General features: G+C 37.8%; 2 protein-coding genes across 2 annotated transcripts; both read right to left on the bottom strand.

The window, feature by feature from the left end:
* Positions 1-1,881: 1,881 nt before the first annotated feature.
* On the bottom strand, positions 1,882-4,443 carry LOC137262289 (gustatory receptor for sugar taste 64a-like). Its single transcript, XM_067800105.1, has 4 exons — positions 3,790-4,443; positions 3,118-3,186; positions 2,416-2,505; positions 1,882-2,037 (listed from the first exon to the last, which is right to left on the bottom strand). The coding sequence occupies exons 1-4, from the start codon at positions 4,249-4,251 to the stop codon at positions 1,939-1,941; spliced, it is 720 nt and encodes a 239-aa protein (XP_067656206.1). The 5' UTR covers positions 4,252-4,443; the 3' UTR covers positions 1,882-1,938.
* Positions 4,444-12,916: 8,473 nt separating this feature from the next.
* LOC137261504 (gustatory receptor for sugar taste 64a-like) lies at positions 12,917-17,785 on the bottom strand. Its single transcript, XM_067799259.1, has 4 exons — positions 17,351-17,785; positions 14,143-14,211; positions 13,533-13,622; positions 12,917-13,015 (listed from the first exon to the last, which is right to left on the bottom strand). Exons 1-4 carry the CDS (start codon positions 17,783-17,785, stop codon positions 12,917-12,919), a joined length of 693 nt encoding a protein of 230 aa, XP_067655360.1.
* Positions 17,786-18,276: the final 491 nt, after the last annotated feature.

Raw genomic sequence — 18,276 nt, 5'->3', positions numbered from 1 at the left:
CTAGGAAATTAATTATTCTACATGACGTCACAATGCTATGACAACATGATACCAGTAGGTATCACGAATACTATGACAACATAACAGATTAGAAGTGAATGGTTACAGCTAACAGAATGAATACATCTTATTATGAATATATAGCAGTGTTGTTGGATTAAAACAGAAATGATAGATCGTTATTATGCAAAATTTGGATATTTTTTATAAATATTTTTTTTTTTTTTTTTATTTATTTATTTTTTTTTGGGTGATGCACCAGAAACTAAGGAGGTAAACCCGTTCATCTCTGTTGATCTCCGGTACGGTACTAATCTTCTAATGATGAAGTTTTCTTTTCCGACAATTACTGACGTTGGACGCCAAGATTTGAAAGTCTTGCCAGTTGATAGAGTGATTTTTTTAAATGTGTTCTGAGAGTATTCTTAACGTTACGTCGTTGGCAACTATTTCCCTACATGTCGGGAGTCAACATGGGTTTGTTTGAGTCAATATGTATTAAGTATACACATACATATTTATATAAAGAAAGTTATGATAATACCAAGCGTAACGTAGTACATATATCACAAGTAGTTACTGATATGATTACACGACACGGATCTTCTCCAATATGTATTACATTTTTTTCAGGGAGAACTGATTACAGTTCAACAGATGAAGTCTTTCTGATTCTTGCGCCATTGAAAGCAAGCCCATGACTTAAACCTCATGTATTCTTTGAACTTTGGAGTTCACCATGAGATCATTGTCAAACACGGAACTTACAAAATTGTTTTGATTCTCGTCCTTTTGTCGTCCACAGAAGCATATTATTGTTGGTATATTTATTCACACGTGTGGTGCTGGTATATAGTCTGTTAAGTGTAGACACCCTGTACTTGACAATAGTTTATCATCTGTGAGTGGTCATCATAAAGTGGGAAAGTCCAGAATAAAACATCCTGTTATAGAGTCAAACGTATATGAAATCAAGGAAGTGTACAGTTGCATAGATTCTACAATTTCAAATTACTCGGACATAATGTAAGACTGGTTGGCATCTTATAAACACTGGAGAATATTGGGACAAAATGTTTCCAGGACTCTTTGCTTGTAATAAGTAGCAAAAGTAGAGGGGCCGGTTTGGGATTTTCCAGTGTTTCATGGATATTTTTGCAAGAGTGAAGCCATACCCGTCTGTCAGAAAAGACATCCGGGTGAAAACATGTGTAACTACATATGATCCTCTCTGAACTGTTCGATCATCAATATCCGAGTCTGTAAAGACAGTTTAAAGTGATAAGATTCTACCTGTTACCGGTTCCGACGCTTTGCCTTTGAATTTGAAAACTTTTATGATTCATAGTGACAATATGGAATCTGTTGTGCAGGAACTTCCATGAAGTAATGTTACAGCGCACTGCGTAATCTCTTCACCACATATATTCGATAAGGACAATTCAGTAAGGTCAAATATACGACTGTGGAACAGTCAGGATGTACAGGGTGAATCTATCATTGACTACATGAAAGAAACTGAAAGAAATTAATTTGTTTATCAATAAGATTATAATGAATTCAGAAACACATATGATATATTCACATTTATATGTACAGCTAGACCTACGGATGGTCACACAATTTCCAGCACTACCGTTACTGGATATAAGTCTCTGTGATCAAGATTTTCATATATAAAAAACTGTTCCAATGATCTCCATACTGGACAATCTTTTGTTGTTTTGTCTAGTCATGTTCACATCATCGGTAACACAGATAAACCAGGATATCTGTGATATTCCAGTCCTTTAATTGCCCTTTCTCGACAGCTTTTATAGTCCAAAACCTAGCATTAGTGTATAACTTTGTCAATCACGACTCGGTTAAAAAACAGACAAGAAATAATTACAAACTATCTCACTGAATAACGAAGGGTTCATGGAATAGGTGGTCGAACTATATTGCCGTAGCGTTTCCATCTTGTCGACATCCACCAGTTGATTCCGGTTTAAACTGGATCACAATAAAGACATAGGTGAGGAGGGTGCCGATGATCTGTGTGAACAAAGAAAGAAAATTAGTTATCTTTTTGTTAGTTACCGATGATCTGTGCACACAAAGAGCAAAAAGCAGTTGTTGTTATTTCTATTACATTTCCATGGCAACACTCAAACATTTTTTCAGCTGTATGATAAATAATTGAAACTGGACAGGACAAGGTATGAAAATGTATCAATATTAAATCATCGAATCTGACCACAGATCCTGTTCGGCACTTCTGTCCGGTTGTCACTAAGCAACTTAATGTAAGGATAAATACGTACACGAGAGAGGCTATGCATGCATATTACATCATCTAAGAACTATTCTATATTGCAACCTTATAAATATTATCGCGGATATCGCGAGCAGGGGTACTTGCATTCAACCTACCGTGAGGATCGTGTCCTTCGTGATGGTCATAAGGCCTATAGCACTGATTCCGATCTGACGTTGAGACAACTTGTTGGTGAACAGAGTGACCTAGATGTACAGATCGTAAGATAAATATTCAAGTGACACAAGACAACGTAAACATTTCATCACAACGTATTATACAATGGGTAGCTTTCTCAACGAAGAGACACAAAGGTATGTGTGTTAATTACCTCATATAGCCATTTTGTTCATAAAATAACTATGTTTGCATGAATATAACGTCATCAAAGACAAGCATCACTTGTAAGCTGTTCTTACAACACAATTATTTAAAACGTCAATTGATTTCCTTGTTGATAAGCTCAGTTATTGACATGCGCAATGCTGCCATACCAATGAGACATGTTTGTCATTCATCGATTGTTGACCATTGGCTAGTAAACATTAGTAATCAAGTAACACTGACGTTGAAAACAGATTGGCTTCGTTTGTCCGGCATGGGGTGACAGTAAGCGTGGACTCTTTATGCATGGAAGTCAATGTACTCGAACTTGGAATATTTTCTACATTCTACATTCATAAATCAGTGTTGACTTATTCAGAAATTCGGGTCATAGAATTTATGCTGAACAAACATCTGCATATAATTAGAGGAACACATCTAATCAACTCAAGAAGACTTATCATCCAGTTAACAGTGACAGCTGTTTTTCTCACCAGTCCAATTACTCGATCTGGCATATTTCTCCCAGCCAAGTCATGCAGAATATTCAGAGGTTGATGTGCCTGTACACACACAGATATATATATCGCAAATATACAGAATATATATACATATATATATGGTATATATGATGAAGAAAATGATTGGAATACTAGCTGAAAATGGTCACCTTTTTGCACCTGGCATTACCACTACATGTGTTTTGAAAGAATGTACGAGACAACAGAATTCACTTTGTTTCTGCAACAATAATTATCAGTGCACTTATTATATTAAAATACAGTGGAAGCTGTCGTTCTTGGAAGCTATCACTGCACTTATTTGGCTGTCATTCTCGCCCGTTGATAGTACATTTATCTTCATTCAAAAGCTCTGCTTTTCCGGATGTTGGCATGAAATGAACACCGTCTAATCTGTCTAATGTGTATTGTCATCAATTGATTCTGCGTTAATTTTATCTTAGTTCAGTATACTTGCATAAACAATTGAATCGTGAACACGTTTCACGTGGGTACGTCTAATGAACAGTACATGAAGGAAAGCCCAGACATGTCCAACCATAGAATCAATGTCTGATCTTTCAGTACCATTTTTCTTTTCATACTGTGTTTTTTTCTGCATTATGTATGTCATTACCCACTTTACAATAATATTCTAACCCTTACCGCTTCATGCAATCTGACACCAGCATAGGTGAGAGCGATGAGATGCATAATGGACGTGCACACAGCAAATGAGGTGACAGCCATGTTCGTAAAAGACTTGGCATTGTTGATGATGCTGTACAGACAGAAACATACAGCCAGGAAGGAGCTGATGTAGCCAGCCGCCACGTGTCTGGACATGAGGGAACACACATGCTCCACCAGATCTGTTAAGGATACATGATAACTTCGAATGTCCTCAATATCCTCCTCTTTGACGGATCCTTCAGAAGCTCTTGACAGCCTCAATGTGCAATTATCATACTCATACGTAAGAAGGAGGGAGATAAACAAGAATAGAAGCAATATCGAATGGTTTAGCAGGGTGATACAGCAACTTGTTATGGAAGACATAATTAGTACAGGCCAAAATAAAAAAGTGGAATTGTCACCTATCATCTTTATAAATAATCCGGTGGCCATACCAGTTGAAGCCGCGAGGAACGTAATGCATGCACATGTCCACTTCACCCTCTTCCTCAGTCTCGTTGCTGAAACGCCACTGTCAAACTTCAGCCGTACTTCTTTAAGACGTTCACAGAATATGTGAACCTTGCTGTGGATGTTGGTGCTAAGACCCCAAAAGGTTATACTTAAGAGAATCACAATGTGGTTTACGATAGTAACACTTGCGTCGTTGAAAGATTTAGCTCCGACATACGACGGAATCATCTGGATACAGCTGAGAATGTAAAATATGCACACCATAAGAGAATATATCCGTGAAGCTACTGTCCAACCGTTGCAGCATGTTTCAGACTTCGGCTGCGGATAATCCCATGACAAACCGGACAATGCCACCACTCTCTGGATACTTGTCAGTGTGTCCAGTACATTATCTGTTTCAATGGACGTACCCACGGCATTCTTGATAACCTTAGACATCTTCCACACCCTGGCTAACAAACATGTGATGGATAATCACACTGCACATTCAGCTCGTACCGTTCTCAACTCAGTGTGCGATGCCGGTTTTTCGTGGCGACGCATTAGTTATGTGACAAACGTTCCAATATGCTCTAAAGTGCTTAGCCGAATAAAGTGTGAGTAAATATAACATTATGCACTGACTGTAATCACATTTCCATTCCGACCTTACACAGTTAAAAGCTTTCAATGGAAGCCTATTTACAAGGCTATCTAAAGCTATCTACTCTAACCGCTAATCTCGTGTAATGACAAGCAAATCGTTTCTGCAATTGAAAACTGCAGTTAGTCATATCCATGGTAAATGGTCCGTGAGAATGATAACAAACAGGAATTTATATAGTCAACCATTTTCACTAAAACAACCTTTGTGTTTGATGCTACGGAACTGTACTTTGGTTGATGGAATTCTGTTCGCGAAATAACGTCGATCTGTCGTGGAGAGTCTTCAATACTAGGTGAATTCATTAGGAAGTAGGCAACGGCGTTATTTCTGAACTGACTGTTCTGTCAAATCACAATTTTGGAAGCTGTCTGCACCACGGAAAATCAACATTGATTTTGAAATACTTATTGATCACAGATTCATTACGTCATCAGTAACATCCTTTATAATGCCATCGTCCGCAATGATGTTTGTTGTCACTTTGTTTCTCAACACAAGACCAAATAGTAATTGCCATAATTCACCATGAATATGTTGCAGTTAAGTTATTTAAGGATTTAAGGCCTTGATACATTATGTATGTACTTTAGTTAGAGTTTTGTCAAATTATGTATGCATTTTAATTAGAACGTTATCAATTTCCTAGTTCTGTTTTCAGGAATGTTACTGTGTTGCAGATGGGGTCATTTTCAAATAAGGCATGACATGAAAATAACAAAATATTGTATCACAGAGTTCGCAACAGGTTTTACGTGGTAGTATTTTTAGGTCATTATGTTCATTCGTTTATCAATTATATTGTGGCAAAGGCAGAAAACATAGCAAATACACATAATATATATATACATATATATTTATATATATATATATATATATATATATATATATATATATATACATACATACATACATACATACATACATACATACATACATACATACATACATACATACATACATACATACATACATACATACATACATACATACATACATACATACATACATACATACATACATACATACATACATACATACATGATGAAGAAAATGATTTTAATTATTATAATACCTGAAAATGGTCACTTTTTTGAAAATACTTGGCATCATCACTACATGTGTTTTGAAAGAAAGTACGAGACAACAGAATTCACTTTGTTTCTGCAACAATAATTATCAGTGCACTTATTATATTAAAATACAGTGGAAGCTGTCATTCTTGGAAGCTATCACTGCACGTATTTGGCTGTCATTCTCGCCCGTTGATAGTACATTTATCTTCATTTAAAAGCTCTGCTTTTCCGGATGTTGGCATGAAATGAACGACGTCTAATCTGTCTAATGTGTATTGTCATCAACTGATTCTGCGTTAATTATCTCTTACTTCAGTATGAGTATTATTGTTGAATCATAAAACACGGTTCACATGGGTTCGTCTAAAGAACAGGGCATGAAAGAAGCCCAGCCATGTCCAACCATAGAATCAATGTCTGATGTTTCAGTATTTTTTCTTTTCATACTCTAATTTTCTATATTACTTATGTCATCGTACACCTTTCACAACAGTATTCTAACCCTTACCGCTTCATGCAGCCTGACACCAGTATAGGTGAGAGCGATGAGATGCATAATGGACGAGCACACAGCAAATAAGGAGACAGCCAGGCTTGTAAAAGAATTGGCATCGTTGATGATGTTGTACAGACAGAAACATACAGCGAGGAAGGAGCTGATGTAGCCAGCCGCCACGTGTCTGGACATGAGGGAACACACATGTTCCACCAGATCTGTTAAGGATGCGTGGTAGTCTCGAATGTCCTCAATGTTCTTTTCTTTCACCGGCCCTTCTGAAGCCCTCGACAACCTCAGCGTGCAATTATCATACTCATGAGTCAGAAGAAGAGAAATTCACAAGAATAGAAGCAATATCGAATGGTTTAGCAGGGTGATAAAGCCGCCGGTTATCGAATACAAGACGATTGAAGGCCAAAAGAAGGAAGTGGATGTGTCACTTATCATGGACATAACTGCTCCGGTGCCGACACAAATCGAAACTGCAAGGAACGTAATGCATGCACATGTCCACTTCACCCTCTTCCTCAGTCTCATTGCTGAAACGCCACTGTCAAACTTCAACTGTACTTCTTTAAGACGTTCACAGAATGTGTGAACCTTGCTGTGGATGTTGGTACTAAGACCCCAAAAGGTTATACTTAAGAGAGTCACGATGTGGTTTACGATAGTAACACTTGCGTCGTTGAAAGATTTAGCTCCGATATACAACGGAATCATCTGGATACAGTTGAGAATGTAAAATATGCACACCATAAGAGAATATATTCGTGAAGCTCCTGTCCAACGGTTGCAGCATTTTTCAGACTTCGGCTGTTGATAATCATATGATAATCCGGACAATGCTACCAGTCTCTGGATATATGTCAGTGTGTCCCGTACATCATGTGTTTCACTGGATGTACCAACGGCATTGTTGACAACCTTCACCATTTCCCACAGACTGGAGCTTGCGATCTCACGGCTCTCTACTCTAATCACACCTCAGTGTGATCAGTAATAAAGTAACAGTTTCTGTGACGATGAAAGTGGAAGTACTGATGCGAAATCAGCGTGAATTAACAAATCATTTATCGATCTGATTGTCATTACATCCGCTTTACAAACCAAACAGCTGAAAGGTTTTAATGCACAGTCTGTATATTTAGCGATCTAAAGCTATGGCACATAACAGCATGTTATCAAACTTTCAACAATTCCTCTGATGGTTCTTTATGCAGAAACGGATAAGGTGTGTTGTAATATCAAGCAAAAACTGTCCGCATGTGAAAACTACAGTTAGTCACCTCGATGTATGGAAAACGTTTTTCTATTGTTTTCGAATAGTATCAAACGGGAAAGTATAAATGAAATAATTTTCAAAGCAGGATGAATCAAAAGGTCGGTTCTTTCTCTGGGAAGTGAAGGATATTGTCATGTTTTCTTTATAGACTATTTTGCTAAATAACCATAGTGGATTTAAAACCTTACATTGGAAGATAACTTATTCATACAATCATTATGTCATTAATGCTACTATAGATATATCTGTCTACCATGTTCTGTGCTGATACATAGAATTCATTCACATGTCATCGTATCCTGTAGATCGATGCTCACTGGATTGTCTGACCCAGGCTCGATCATTTACAAACCGTCGCCATATAGGTGGAATATTGCGGAGTAAAACCTAACTCACTTCATTCTCAAATCAGATGCCTGTCGGGTTTACACCCTGTTAAATATACATGTAACTGCCTTTGGAGGCAATTCGTTTCAACGCCGCTTAAAAAGACAAGGTGTCTATGCAAATAAACCATTTTCCTGGCAACAGTCAAACCTTGTATCCTGTGGAATACGTGCTGCTTGATGTGACCGACGGCACATGTTTCAAGGTATGTAACAACGCCATTACCCTCCAGGTAGAAGACGTTTACCTGTTAGGTACCCTTTCTTACCTTGTTTATGTATCCTACCTCACAGGCCTTATTTGTCATTTATTTTAAATATAATTTTGAATTATATCGTTATTCTTATCTCATTACTCCTTAATGACCTGTTATTAATAATATCATTCGAAGATCTAAATATAGTAACAATAATTATAATTCTTCGGCTATGATACGCTATTATTATAACAATAGTCATAATTCCCTGCCCATGATAAATGCATGTAAGGTTTCTCCGTTAACATTTGTTCCAAAAAAAAGCGTTCACGAGAACTGGGGGCTTAATAGGGCTGAATGTCTCAGGAACTCCATTACCTTAAAAGAGATAAACCGGGCCCCTCGTAATGACTATGTTATGGAGGTTCGAGGATATTAATCTTCTTCAACAAATTATACTGCTGCAAATGGCATATGAATCTGCGTTAAGCACAGCCACTCCGAATAGCCATCGAGTGAAGATATCGCTAGACACTAAATAGCAATAATGTTGATGATGTTTAAATGTCATTTTACACCTCCATTGTGAGTGAGTGAGTTTTAGGCCGCTTTTAGCAATATTGCAGCACTATCACGGTGGTATTATAAGTTATCACATCTGTTCCGGGTGATCGTGTCGAGGGAAATACGGGAACTTTTATAAGTTATCACATCGTGTCGAGGGACATACGGTGTTTGATTCCCCGGGGTAAATATAACCTTACTCGGGACTGATAAAACCCCGTATTTCCCTCGACACGGTGTGATAATGCATTTATCTAGCTGAATGTTGTCACTAGATCAAAACAAACAAAAAAACACGCAACACAACACGTTTCATTGCTGCCATGTTGACACCAGCTGATCGTTTGACCTCAATGCACGGCACGTTACTAAAGGCTTGTCGATGCACGCTTTTCGCACTTCGCGTCGTCACCGAGGCGTGATATAGCTAAATGTTTCTGCTCGGCAGCAGTAATGAATAAGTGTTTGTTGTTCAAGCATAGATATTGTAAACGACGAGAAACGGTAACAATATTTGAACTGTCAACTTGTTATTTTCGATACGTGACGATTTCCAAATTGAAATAATAAGTCACCCAAAAATGGTCATGCGATGTGCCTGCATGCAAACATGGTAATTTCCTATGTTACTAAGAGCGGTTCATAATAAAACATTTTAACAGACAAAAAGACAATTTAATATGAGACAAGTTATGTAACTATGACATAGGTCATCTCCAGGCAGCTTCATAGTTATACTGTATGCTCGTCATGAATAAATTCTCCGCCGCGACAAATGATTAGAAGACTGCTTTCTGTGGGCAAGGAACAATACTCTCAACTGTTGTAAACTCATGCGAATTATAATCCTAATGTTTCTCTATACTGGGACATTGTATACTCTGATAAATGTTCTGTTCGGGGATTATGTGAATAGATAACATAAGAATGCTTGTGTAAACCATGACATTCGAAAATATCCATATGAATTACAGATCATCTAAAGCCAACACACTTTATAACACTTACCGCTTCATGCAGTCTGACACCAGTATAGGTGAGGGCGATGAGGTGTAAAATGGAGAAGTACACAGAACCGGTGGCGACGCCTATTTTGAGAAAAGACATGTCATTGCTGATGAGATTGTACAGGCAGATGCATACAATGAGGAAGGAGCTGACGTAGCCAGCAGCCACGTGTCTGCGCATGAGGGAACACACATGTTTCACCAGGTCTGTTAAGGATGCATGGTAACCTCGAATGTCCTCAATATCCTCTTCTTTGAGGGACACTTCGCAAGCCTTTGACAGTCTCAGTGTGCAATTATCATACTCATAAGTAAGAAGGAGGGAGATGGACAAGAACAAAAGCAGTATCGAATGGTTTAGCAGAGCGGAACAGCCAGCAATTATCGACGTCAAAATGAGTGAAGGCCAAAAGAAATCACCATTGTATGCATCCTTTACCATGCCGATGATTAAGCCACTGGTGACACAGAACAGTGCAATTAGAAACCAGATACATACACACGCCATCTTCACTCTCTGCTTTAGTCCCGTGCCCGAAACACAACCGTCAAACTTAACGTGTACTTCCTCAAGACGTTCATGGAAGATGTAAATCTTTTTATGGATGTTGGTACTTAGAACCCAATAGGTCAAATATAGCAAAGCCAAAATGTTGTCCGCTAATAGAAGACTCGCGCCCATGAACGATTCAGATTTCGCATAGTATGGCATCAACTGGATAGAGTGTAGAATGTAAAATATGCAAACCAAACTTGCATAAATCCGGCAGGTCACCAAATAGACAAAGCTACCAGTCTCTGGATACTTGCCAGCATGTCCTCCATATCATCTGTTTCACTGAATGTACCAACGGTATTTCTGAAAATCTTCAACATCTTGATAATATACAATCTTTGCCTTTCCTTTGTAGGCTAGACCTTCTCTTTAACCTGTTCTCCACTACGTCTCACAAGTATTTGAAGGAGTAGTTTTAATGAAGTTGAATTGATACTGTTTTGACAGGGCTTGTTTACCTAGGCTGTGAAAAACTTTTAATTAGCCGATTAATCAATCAGTCAAACTACTTGGCGTAATTGCTTGTTGGCAAACATTTCTGCTTCCTCTAATTAAGCTTAAAATCCACTAGTTGTGTTTGCTTATATATCCGGTAATGTCATTAACACTGCAACTGTTCTGACAGAATGACAACAAACATGAACATCAATGTCTATTCTTATAAAGGCAGGGAAGAAAACAACAAAATGACATGACATACTGTTACAAGTTATAGTTGTGTGATAGTTATGAAGGACATGTGAAGTCATCACATGCACCAGATTGTCCTCAGCTGCGACAAAGCCTTTAACTGACAGTTGGTAATTACGTTAAGGTTCTGGAACTCTTCCCTGTAATCTGCTTTATTAGTGTGTTGCCCTTCAGAATACATTCTTGGGTGAAACTTTTCTGTGTGCATTTGTGTGTTTACGTGCATGTGTGTGTATGTTTGCATATGTGTCAGAATGAATATGTGTGAGAGATATAGAGATAGAATTAAAAGAATTACTACAAGACTCGAGATGTCTGTTGCGAAAAGTAACTACCCTGGGTGCGCTATTTTTTTTACAATTTCTGTTAATAATTTCGTATTTCCTACAACCTATTTTTGTCAGAGAACTTTGCTATCAATATAGCAAATATTGCTTGTATCTCAAAACGCTCTTTGAAGGCACTTGAGGTGTATCTTTACACGTCGAAGATAACAACACGCAAAGCAAGTACTGCATGGCGGATGTTACAGAACAAATGAAAAAGAAAAGAAAACGATTCCGAAGTCATTTTAATCTCATATTTACGATTACCATTACATGCATACATGTATAGATTTACATAATTAAACAAGCACAAGGTAACATGTCACACCAGATGTTGCTGCACCGTAGATTCTAAGCTCCATCACAACAACATCTATAAAAGCAGACACTGATCCAACAAGAAGCAAGTAGTCAAGATACATGTATTACAGATTGTATGATAGCTTCCGTAGCAGCTCAAAAAGATTGGGTTAGATGCAGAATGTTTTTCCTGACCAGTGCTATATTTAGTGAAAGATATGTCTGACGTTAAATGTGTCTGAGTGCAAAGACGGCTTGTGCCATAAATTCATAATGTGCTTTTCGTTGTTCCATTGACATTTATTGAAAAATATAGATTGCACACGGGTTAATGGCATCCCGGCGTATATAAGTTTGTAATTTGCTACTATATGGTCAAAATAGCATTTGTTATATTCTATAGACTGTTGAATTGAGAAAGAGTCATTTACTGAGGACAGTGTATAGATTTGTAGTAAAACTTGCTTAATGGTCAGCATTGTGCATGAACTTGTATCATAAGATACTTCTGTAACAGTTCATCATGGAATGTACTCATCTGATTGGTCGGAAGGAGGTCTTAACGGCTTGTTCTATGAGAAAGGTTCGTTGTTTGACATATGCGTTTTCTTACAAAACCTATAACCTCACGTGATGCATGTCTAGATGGCTTTGCGTTGGTAGATAAGATTGCTTTAAAAGTTTTTTTCATTGGCCCAAACGGTAGTCACTGGAGGAAAGCTAGGTTTGTTGTATGCGTGTGTCTAGGGTGCACAATACATATTCTTTATAATCCTAGCAAACATCAGACATTGCAGGGCAAAAATTACAATGACAATATCAAAACATTACAAGGTAAAGCTAAATAGCCATTAGGAACAACACGTTGAGTTCAGATCAAATATACTTATACTGCGTGGACGCGATATTTCCCGTGAGCGATTCAAACAAATTTACTCTATATCAATACTTGAATTCTATGTGCCTTCCAGGACGTTTAAGAGTTCTTAGTGCAGGTAATGGAAGCTGAATACTTTCGATTCATGATCTTTTGTGTTTCCATAGCAACAAAAAAATCAACTCATGACCATAAATGCAAAAAGCGAGAAGTTCAAGTCAAATATGAGTTGGTCAAGTTATGCTGTCGTAGTGTTGCCATTGCGTTGTATTCCAACTGTTGGGTCTGGTTTAAACTGGATCACGATGAAAACGTAGGTAAGGAGGGTACCGATGATCTGTGAGAGAAGGAAAGAAAATTTATTTTTTTGTTTAACGCCTCAAGAAGTAAGTCCAATGTTGCAAAGGGCATTGTACATCATCGACACAATTCGGTGATTGATATTATGAGCCTCCATCTGACAATTGGTATGCCATTGTTATGTGGCAATATTCTTTTTTTTGTGTGTGTGTTATGATTATCTGTAATAACTCGTGGATAGTCGGCGAGGACCAGTGGGATGCTTTATTGAGACTCAGTATATAGAAAGCGCCCACAAAGGTATACAGCAATAAGACAACCTGTCCAGTGTCTAATGAACCACGTATTAGTACCCTAATCTTGGAAAGTACACCATCGCTGCAGTGAGGTGAATATTACCACCGCTGTCTTTATTGCAATAACTGTGTTATACTGCCCATGAAATTGTACCGCTACTGTAATACCATTATGGTGATTCGAGGTGAATATGTTTCATCCACACGTAACAACACATAGTGGAGAATAGAATTCTGACCAATATCTAAGCAACATACCGTTAGGATCGTGTCCTTCGTGATGGTCATGAGGCCTAAAGCACTGATTCCGATCTGACGTTGAGACAACTTGTTGGCGAACAGTGTGACCTGCAGCTGGATGCACATAACGTAAGAAAAGCATGATATGTACACAATACAACGTATGCATGTCATGTTAAATAACAACATCAAACATGTGCATTTGGACAGTAAGAACACTGAGGTAATGACTGATGGCTTGCGTATGTATGGATACTTCATTCATAACTGTACTGCACTGCACTGCAGTTTTATATGCCCTGACGTCCATATAATTTGTGAATGAATATCAAATTTAAACACGAGAAGAGATTCTAGCTGAGATGAGATATAGTTTGAGTTAATTATGGTATAACTGACTGAGTGTGTTGCTGAAGCACGTGTAGAAATGGCTTATATGGAATCCAGTGGATAATCATGACGTACATATACCAACGTGATCGTCCTATTCAGCCTATTTGGAAATACAAGGAGGATAAGTACATATATCAACACATACGTAATATTTTATATGCATTGAACGTTTCTTATTTCTAGACTGAGACTGTCTAGATGAAGAGGCTCTGAGTTTGATATGATGTTTTCTTACCAGTCCAGTAACTCTATGAGGCATATATTTCCCAGTCATGTCCAGGAGAAGATTCAGAGGTCGGTGTGCCTGTAAACAAACATCGAGGTAATAAACAGAAGTGATGTTTTTTCACAGGAAGTTCAGTGGTTCGAAGTTTTTCTCTTCCAAACTCCACCGTCTGCAATGTTTCAATTGGAAGGATATATGGTAGTGTTACAGGGGAAAATACAACAATGTTCATCCCAAACCTAATGACTTCATTCAGTTGCAGAGTTGAACAATGTATGGAATTCGAAATAAATTTAAATACAACACGTCACAATTTAATTCTGGACTCACAAAAGTCCAGAAACTCTCCGCGCTGTGGCCAATCTCTCACAAGGATTTGGCAAAAATAAGCATGATGCTAAATATGAAAAAATGGGAAAAAAAATCGAAAACTCAAAATTTAAACTCACTGGGCGAGAATGTTTAATTTCGTCCAGAATAAAAGTTGTGGAGGTTGTAAATGAATGAAGAAATGTTAATAAGTATCATGAACACAAATTTCACCTCATTGTCACTTGACTCCGTTAACTGACAACGATTTTTAAAAATCTCGCCCATGGGTGAAAAACATATTGGCCCATGGACGAGAATATTTACCTTCAATGAAAATACATGTTTTTTCCCATGTTTTGCAGTTTTTAAATAAATGACAGTATTTTCATTAGTGTCGTAACAGGAAATTCAACTTATTTTGACTTAATTCTACTAATTTAGAACGATTTAAAAACAAATCTCGCCCATGAGCGAAATACATTACGCCCATGGATGAGAATATTTTCCATGTTTTGGAGGTTGTAAATGGATGAACGTATGTTCATGAGTATCATAACACAAAGCTCAACTCGTTTTGACTTAATTCCGTTAATTTAGAGCAACTAACAAAATCTCACCCATGACCGAAAAACATTTTGGCCCATGCGCCAGAATATTTCCTTTTACTCCAAATATATCTTTTCACATGTTCTGGAGGATGTAAATGGATGACAGTACATTTGTGAGTATCATTACAGAAATTTCAACTCATTTTAACTTAATTCCGCTAACTGAGAACTACTTTAAAAACTGCCCCCCATGGGCGAAAAAACATTTCGACCTATGAGCGAGAATACTTACTTTCACTCAAAATACATTTTTCCATGTTTTGTAGGTTGGAAATGAATGCAAGGATATTTATGAGTGTCACGACACGATATCCAGGTTAGTTTGACTTAATTCCGTTAATTAAGAGCGAATGTTTTAAAAATCTCGCCCATGGGCGAAAACATTTGGCTCATGGGTGAGAATATTTTCTTTTACTCCAAATATATCTTTTCCAATGTTTTGGAGAATGTAAAGGATTGAAAGTGCCTTTATGAGTATCGTGACACAAAATTCAACTGATTTCGACTCATTTCAGGGTGATTTTAAAATATGCGAGAATAATTACTTTTACTCAAAATACATCTTTTCCTGTATTTTGGAGGTTGTAAATGAATGAGGATATATTTATAAGTATCATGGCACAAAACTTAACTTAAATTTAACTCATTTTGACTTAATTCCGCTGATTACAAGAATCTGCACTTCCACTCAAAATACATAATTTTTTTTATTGTTTTGGGGGTTGTATTTATAAGTATCATGACACCCCCAAAAATTGAAATCATTCTGCTCTTAATTCGACTAATCTCGCTCGTGGACGAAAATATTTTCATTTTCTTGTTTTCTGTATTTTACAAACATATAACTAAAAAATAGATAAAATTCTAATGACAAATAATTTAGTGAGTTTAGTTTTATGTCGCACTCAGCAATATTCCAGCAATACGGCGGTGTTTTGTAGATAATCGAGTTTGGAGCAGACAATACCGTGATCAACAGCATGAGCTGTACATTTGGGTACCGATGGCCTTGTAAAACCCATCACAAAGGAAACACAAAGCACCAAGGCTGTGTTTCTATCTGGGTGACACACAGTATGTTGTCAAAGTTTCCGTTGTTGAATGCATTCTATCGTGGGCAAAAACGTACGCTTGGAAAGTGTACCTACCCAGTAGTTTTAAGTGTACCTACTCAGTTTAGCATGTTTCGTTTTAATATTTTGGGATCCGTTTTAGTAACTCTCGTATGTCCGTCCCGGCTTATATTCTCCTATTGCTCAGATCAGGAATATTTTCAGACCTAATCGACAAAGGGATAGGTCACTCGTTTGCTTTCGTTACCATTTGTACTAATTAACATGCGCCTCGTCATGCTCCAACGCACACAGTGACTTGGTTCGTTTCCATCGCAACTTCGACTGCCTTTGACAGTTCTTCAGTCAGTTGACTGCATCAGTCGAAATCTTTGAATCAATCAATCAATCAATCAATCAATATCAACGATAATACGAATTAAGAGCAAGAAGTATATGCGAATAAATGAAAGAAATAATAAAAGAAAGGAGTACATGTGTGAATGAGTGAAAGAATAAATGCTGTACCACGGCCACCCCTTCCAAAACATGCTGAAGAAAGCAAAACTCTCGCTAGATCACATGTGTTAACTTATTTGAGTGGTATTTTAGAAGTTGAGATGTACAAATAGGACAAATTGTATGGATAACAACTTCTTTATTGCGTGATTGCGACGTTTCGGTGCAGATTCTTGTATCACCTAATTTTCCTGCTTAACCGTCATCTACATCACCACTCTTAATATAATAAGCAGAGCGGACAAGAGGCCATACATCTGTAACCACTGAACCGTGTCGTCTCACTGGAGCAGGCTAAGTTGCCAAGTTTGGGTGTCCTTCTTCGCCTTTTCCATTAATCTTTAACACATCTAACAAGCTCAATGCATGCAACTTTTAACTAAAATGTGATGTTATAAATATCATGCCCATGGGCGAGTGAGTTTAAATTTTGAGTTTTCGCTTTTTTTTCCTTTTCCATTTTTTCATCCTTATAACATATTCATAACAGCTGCATGTTTATTTTTGCCAAATGCCCTGTGAGAGACTGGCCACGGTGTGGAGAGTTTCTGGACTTTTGTGAGTCCAGAATTAAAATGTGACGTGTTATACGAATAGATAATTAAATTACTCAAGTGGGGATATTATCAGCCTGAATTGTTTAGAAAATAACCCCAAATGATCAGTCATCCATGTCATGTCTGCAGTGTTCTGATATTTCATTGCAGCATAATATGTTACACTTACCGCTTCGTGTAGTCTGACACCAGTGTAGGTGAGGGCGATGAGATTCAGTATAGACATATACAAGGCAAATGCAGCAATACCGATGTTCGCAATGGATTTCTCGTCGTTGATGATGCTGTACAGACAGAAGCACACAATGAGGAAGGAGCTGACGTAGCCAGCAGCGACGTGTCTGGACATGAGGGAACACACATGTTCCACCAGATCTGTTAGGAATGCATGGTAACTTCGAATGTCCTCAATATCCTCTTCTTTGAGAGACACTTCACAAGCCTTTGACAGTCTCAGGGTGCAATTATCATACTCATAAGTAAGAAGGAGGGAGATGGACAAGAACAGAAGCAATAATGAATAGTTTAGCAGAGTGGTAACGCCACCAACAATCGACGATAATACAAGTGAAGGCCAGTACCAATCGCTGGATGTGTCACCCATTGTGCTCAGGACTAATCCACTGGAAACACAGGCACATGCCGAGACGAAAAGAATAACTGCACACGCCGTCTTTACTCTCTGCTTCAGTCTAGTGGCTGAAACAGAACTGTTAGACTTCAACCGTGTCTCACGAAGACGTTCGTGGAATATACGGATCTTGCTGTGGATGCCGGTACTGAGAGCCCAGTAGGTTAGAAATAAGAAAAGTGCGATGGTATTTGATATGGTAAGACTTGTTTCCATGAATGATCCCGCTTTCATATAGTATGGTATTATCTGGATAAAATTCTGAGTAAGAAGTATGGAAACAAAACTCGAATATATCCTTGAAGCAACCACTGAAACATTGCACCATTTGGTTGACTTCGAATGTTGATAGTCCCATGATAACCCAGACAATGCTATTAGTTTCTGGATACATGTCAGTGTGTCCTGTACATCATCGGTTTCACTGAATGAACTATCGGTAGCTGGGGAAACCTTAGACATCC

The sequence above is a fragment of the Haliotis asinina genome, chromosome 14, assembly GCF_037392515.1.
Source record: "Haliotis asinina isolate JCU_RB_2024 chromosome 14, JCU_Hal_asi_v2, whole genome shotgun sequence".
Classification (NCBI taxonomy): domain Eukaryota; kingdom Metazoa; phylum Mollusca; class Gastropoda; order Lepetellida; family Haliotidae; genus Haliotis; species Haliotis asinina.
Note: the sequence above shows the minus strand (reverse complement) of the source record. Positions and strands in the feature narration are given on the sequence as shown.